The sequence below is a fragment of the Polyodon spathula genome, chromosome 16, assembly GCF_017654505.1.
Source record: "Polyodon spathula isolate WHYD16114869_AA chromosome 16, ASM1765450v1, whole genome shotgun sequence".
Lineage (NCBI taxonomy): Eukaryota > Metazoa > Chordata > Actinopteri > Acipenseriformes > Polyodontidae > Polyodon > Polyodon spathula.
This window is the reverse complement of record NC_054549.1, coordinates 19,893,003-19,898,716: the sequence shown is the minus strand read 5'-3', so window position 1 is coordinate 19,898,716 and position 5,714 is coordinate 19,893,003. Positions and strand designations below refer to the sequence as shown.

At 48.4% G+C, this 5,714-nt stretch overlaps 1 protein-coding gene across 2 annotated transcripts; it reads left to right on the top strand.

The window, feature by feature from the left end:
* The first annotated feature begins 418 nt into the window (after window positions 1-418).
* On the top strand, window positions 419-5,437 carry LOC121329151 (F-box only protein 2-like). 2 transcript variants are annotated; one of them, XM_041274546.1, is made up of 6 exons: window positions 419-568; window positions 2,499-2,600; window positions 3,456-3,582; window positions 3,824-3,919; window positions 4,304-4,442; window positions 5,298-5,437. In XM_041274546.1, the coding sequence occupies exons 2-6, from the start codon at window positions 2,519-2,521 to the stop codon at window positions 5,430-5,432; spliced, it is 579 nt and encodes a 192-aa protein (XP_041130480.1). In that variant the 5' UTR covers window positions 419-568; window positions 2,499-2,518; the 3' UTR covers window positions 5,433-5,437. The 2 variants fall into 2 exon arrangements, with proteins under 2 accessions (XP_041130480.1, XP_041130478.1); XM_041274544.1 differs by having other exon boundaries at window positions 420-568; window positions 2,502-2,600.
* Window positions 5,438-5,714: the final 277 nt, after the last annotated feature.

The window sequence follows — 5,714 nt, the reverse complement described above, 5'->3', positions numbered from 1 at the left end:
AGAAATACATAATACATGATACACAGTGGAAAAAAGTGATACACTTTTGATATACATGATACACACACACACACACACACACATACATACACAGCATGTGATATCTAGAGGTTTCTGATTCAATACGAATACCTGTTGAGAACTGGAGGGGATTTCTATATGTATGATGCACCCTGCCCCGGCCAGCCCGCACTGCATTGCAATAGTTTGTGAGAGACCAGACCCAAAGCAGGAAGAGACACAACCAGAGGGGTTATTCCTGTTAGTGTGACCCAGGGGGCCTTGCTGATGTGAGTGTGCAACCCAGCTCCCAACATCCACTCTGTCCCTTTAAGAGAAACACCGCAGAGAAGCTCTGGAGATTGCAGTGTCTACAATCAATGCTCTGCAGTGAGAGAGGGAGGGAGGGAGGGATGGTGGGTGTAGCCAGTGCCCTCTCATAACACAGACCATCGATGCACTTCCAGAGCACAAGCAAACAACTCAGTCTTGCTGTGTCACTGCTGTGGGCTTGCTTTTTGCTTCAGTGTTTACTGAGAGCTGGAGATCTGGTTTTAAACCCCAAAAGGTGAGTACACTGAGCCACTGGAATGGTGGGGCCTCTTAACTGGGAACGAGTTGCTGGGAATCAAAGATTGATTTTAGATTTTGTTTTTGGTGTCACTAAGCGTAATGGTGCTGTTTCTGCTACAGGTCAAGTTCTCTCACTTCAATAATCTTTATTTAAAAGCCCAGCACTCCTAGCAGCAGCTGTGTCTGTGTTCTGCAGGGCAGTATGAGGGGTGAGCAGGGAGGGACCATATGTGGTAATGCAGTCTGGGGTGAGCAGGGATCATGTGTGGTAATGCAGTCTGGGGTGAGCAGGGATCATGTGTGGGCAATGCAGTCTGAGAGGTGAGCAGGGATCATGTGTGGTAATGCAGTCTAAGGAATGAGCAGGGATCATGTGTGGTAATGATCATGTGTGGTTACCTATATGGTAACAGTATCCTGGGAGACAGTCAACATGGTTTTAAGAAAGGGAGATCGTGTCTAACTAACCTGCTGAATTTTTTTGAGGATGCAACATCGATAATGGATAATTGCAAAGCATATGACATAGTTTATTTAGATTTCCAGAAAGCTTTTGACAAAGTCCCGCATAAAAGATTAATTCTCAAATTGAATGCAGTTGGCATTCAAGGAAACACATGTACATGGATTAGGGCGTGGTTAACATGCAGAAAACAGAAAGTACTGATTGGAGGAGAAACCTCAGAATGGAGGGAGGTAACCAGTGGAGTATCACATGGATCAGTATTAGGTCCTCTGCTATTCCTAATCTACATTATTTTAGTATAGTAAGCAAACTTGTTAAATTTGCAGACGACACAAAAATAGGAGGAGTGGCAAACAATGTTGCAGCTGCAAAGGTCATTCAAAATTATCTAGACAAGATTCAGAACTGGGCAGACACATGGCAAATGACATTTAATAGAGAAAAGTGTAAGGTACTGCACGCAGGAAATAAAAATGTGCATATAAATATCACATGGGAGATACTGAAATTGAAGAAGAAATCAATGAAAAAGACCTAGGAGTTTTTGTTGACTCAGAAATGTCTTCATCTAGACAATGTGGGGAAGCTATAAAAAAGACCAACAAGATGCTCGGATATATTATGAAAAGTGTTGCATTTAAATCAAGGGAAGTAATTTAAAACTGTACAGTGCATTAGTAAGACCTCATCTTGAATATTGTGTTCAGTTCTGATCACCTCGCTACAAAAAGGATATTGCTGCACTAGAAAGAGTGCAAAGAAGAGCGACCAGAATTATTTCGGGTTTAAAAGGCATGTCATATGCAGACAGGCTAAAATAATTTAATCTATTCAGTCTTGAACAAAGAAGACTACGCGGCAACCTAATTCAAGCATTCAAAATACTAAAAGGTGTTGACAATGTCGACCCAAGGGACTTTTTCAGCCTGAAAAAAGAAACAAGGACCAGGGGTCACAAATGGAGTTTAGACAAAGGGGCATTCAGAACAGAAAATAGGAGGCACTTTTTTACACAGAGAATCATGAGGGTCTGGAACAACTCCCCTGTAATGTTGTTGAAGCTGACACCCTGGGATCCTTCAAGAAGCTGCTTGATGAGATTCTGGGATCAATAAGCTACTAACAACCAAACAAGCAAGATGGGCCGAATGACCTCCTCTCGTTTGTAAACTTTCTTATGTTCTTATGTTTTTATGTAATGCAGTCTGAGGGGTGAGCAGGAGGGGATCATGTGTGGTAATGCAGTCTGGGGTGAGCAGGGATCTTGTGTGGTAATGCAGTCTGAGGGGTGAGCAGGGATCATGTGTGGTAGTGCAGGCTGAGGGGTGAGCAGGGGGGGGATCATGAGTGGTAATGCAGTGCTGTGGACACAGCACCTCTGGTCAGTTTTATGATCTGTAGATTTCAATGCTACATTAATAAGCAGTCTCTGTGGATCTAGTTTTAACCCTTTGTTTAGCAGCAGGTCCCTGCGTGAGGATGTCTGAGCTCAGCGAGGAGATGGTTGCAGAGCTGCTGTCTCTGGAGAAGAGGAATCTCATTCAGAACCCCCACGGAGCAGGTTTGCATCCCCAGCTTCCCTGCCTGTGCTTTTACTCAATGATGCATTGCAGGTTGTGGTGACTGCTTGCTGTGAGCTTTAGTTTTGATGTTCATTTGGTGCAGTTCCCTCACCGTCCAGTAGTCCCTGCTGTTTCCTCTTCTGTACTCTTTTACAATGCAGTCCCTTCAGCCTGCTTCCCTGGGAGTCTGTCTGCATGCCTCAGTCATGCTGTGCTGATAGTGTTGTCTTTTACTGTGCTTTTTACTGCACGTGTTTCTCCACACTGTGAGATTTGTAAAGCCCGGAAGAGCAGTGTGAGGGCTGTGGGATATCTATAAAGAGGAAAATCCCTCTCTCTGTCTCTCTCCCTCTCTCACAGAGCAGTGTGAGGGCTGTGGGATTTCTATAAAGAGGGATATCCCTCTTTCTGTCTCTCCTTTACCCCCCTACCCCTCTCCCTCTCTCACAGAGCAGTGTGAGCTGTGGGATATCTATAAAGAGGAATATCCCTCTCTCTGTCTCTCCCTCTCTCCCTCTCTCCCGCTCCTCTCAGAGCAGTGTGAGAGCCGTGGGATTTCTATAAAGAGGGATATCCCTCTCTCTGTCTCTCCTATACCCCTCTCCCCCTCTCCCTCTCCCTCTCCCTCTCCCACAAAGCAGTGTGAGCTGTGGGATATCTATAAAGAGGAATATCCCTCTCTCTATCTCTCCTCTACCCCTCCCCCTCCCTCACAGAGCAGTATGAAGGCTGGGGTATTGATATACAGTTGAATTGATTCCCTCTCTCTCCCTCTCTCACGGAGCAGTTTGAAGTCTGGGGTAGTATTGATATACAGTTAAACTGACTCTCTCTCTCTCTCTCCTTTTTCACAGAGCAGTTTGAAGGTTGGGAGATCACAGAAAATGGTGGCAGTCAGTGGCGTGTGGAAGAGCTCCCAGGGGATTGTGGGAAGGAATTCCCAGACGAGACGGTCCAGAGCTACTTTGCTACGTCCTTTGAGTATGAGCGAGTTCCTTGCTCTCAGCTCCCTACTCTCTACTCCTAGCTCCCTCCTCCCAGCTCCCTACTCCCAGCTTTCTGCCCCCTACTGGGCCGCCAACCCTCTACTCCTTGCTGCATACACCCTCCTCCCTCCTCCCAGTGAATCAAATACTAATGTACCCCTGGCTAGCCTCCTCATACCCAGTCCTTCTGTCTCTCTATCGTTAGAGACTCCTAACTGCCCCTCTGTGCTCTGCAGGCTGTGTCTGAAGAAGCAGCTGGTGGACCTGCAAGCTGAGGGCTACTCCGAAGAGTTGCTGGACACGGTGCAGCCCAAGATCATGGTGCAAGACTGGTGAGGATGTGTCTTAACCTCGCCTCTCTTCCTGCACTACCTCACTGCCATCTCCTCTCTCCCTGCCTCCCTCACTGCCCTTTCCCGTCTCCTCTTTCCCTGCCTCCCTCACTGCCCTCTCCTCTCTCCTGGTTGAGTTACTGCCCTCTCCTCTCTCCTGGGTGAGTTACTGTCCTCTCCTTTCTCCCTGCCTCCCTCACTGCCCTCTCCTCTCCCCTGGGGGAGTCACTGCCCTCTCCCCTCTCCTCTCAACCTGTTGCCCTCACTGCCCTCTCCTCTCTCCTGGGTGAGTTACTGTCCTCTCCTTTCTCCCTGCCTCCCTCACTGCCCTCTCCTCTCTCCTGGGGGAGTCACTGCCCTCTCCTCCCTCTCTGTGCTGTGCAGGTATGCTGGGCGCTCAGACTGCGGCTGCACTTACCAGCTATGTGTGTCTCTGCTCAACGAGAGCCAGGAGATAGTCCAGGAATTCAAACCAGACCCTGTGAGCTTGGACCCGGAGAACTCAGACTGCAGCTGGAACCAGGTCAGCAGTGTGTGTGTGTGTGTGTGTGTATGTCAGTGTCAGTGTCAGTGTGTATGTGTGTGTGTACTGTATCTCAGTGTGTGTCAGTGTATGTGTCTGTGTCAGTGTGTGTCAGTGTGTGTGTATGTCAGTGTCAGTGTGTGTGTATGTCAGTGTCAGAGTGTGTGTGTGTGTGTGTGCCAGTGTCAGTCTGTGTGTGTGTGTATTAGTGTGTCAGTGTGTGTGTGTCAGTGTCAGAGTGTGTGTGTGTGTGTGTGTGTGTGTGTGTGTGTGTGTGCCAGTGTCAGTCTTGTGTTGTGTGTCACACAGGTGTCAGTGTGTTGCCTGAGTCAGAGTCTGTGTGTGTGTGTGTGTGTGTGTGTGTGTGTGTGTGTGTGTGTGTGTGTGTGTGTCAGTGTGTGTGTGTGTCTCCTCTCCTCTTCTCTTCTCTTCTCTCCAATCTCTCTCCCCCTCAACTTTACCTCCCTCTCTTCTCCTCTCTCTCCTGTTCCACTTATCCTCTCTCTCCTCTCCTCTCCTCTCTCCCCCTCCACTTTTCCTCCCTCTCCTCTCCTCTCTCCTCTCCTCTCTCCTCCTCTCCCTCCACTTCTCCTCCTCTCCCTCTCTCCACTTCGGTGAAAAAGGGGGGGGACTCCCTCTCTCCTCCCCACTCTCTCCCTCCTCTCCTCTCTCTCCTCCCTCTCCTCTCTCTCTCCTCTCTCCTCTCTTCTCTCTCCCCCTCCACTTCTCCTCCCTCTCGTCTTCTTTCTTCTCTGCTCCTCTCCTCTCCGCTCCTCTCCTTTCCTCTCCTCTCCACTCCTCTCCACTCCTCTTTGCTTCTCTTCTCTTCTCTTCTCTTCTCTCTCTGTCCCACAGATGACGCACACCTTCGAGGGTTATGGCCCTGGAGTTCGCTTTGTTAGTTTTGAACACGGAGGTCAGGACACCAAGTACTGGGATGGCTGGTTTGGGGTTCGAGTCACAAACAGCTCAGTGGAAGTGCAGCTATGAGGGGGCGGTGGGCCAGGGGACCTCTTCACGTGAACGAACACCTACTCTATCTATATCACTCCTATACTACTATCTATCTATCTGTCTATCTATCTATCTATATCTATATCTAGATATGCCTGTCTGCTTTGCTCTTGTTTAGACATCACATGCTGAGCTTCTGCAATAGGGAGGGTTTAACGCTCCACTCCTTCTCTTGCTTCAACCAGGAAGAAATATCTATTTAAATCTGCCTGAGCAGCACTGCACTCTATCGCCGGCTGCATTTCATAACAATGTAAT

Excerpts from the sequence above, each read along its gene's own strand:
- LOC121329151 (XM_041274546.1), top strand. The coding sequence starts at position 2,519 with ATGTCTGAGCTCAGCGAGGAGATGGTTGCAGAGCTGCTGTCTCTGGAG. Across the intron at positions 3,920-4,303 it reads AAGATCATGGTGCAAGACTG|GTATGCTGGGCGCTCAGACT; the intron begins GTGAGGATGTGT and ends TGTGCTGTGCAG. Across the intron at positions 4,443-5,297 it reads CAGACTGCAGCTGGAACCAG|ATGACGCACACCTTCGAGGG; the intron begins GTCAGCAGTGTG and ends TCTGTCCCACAG.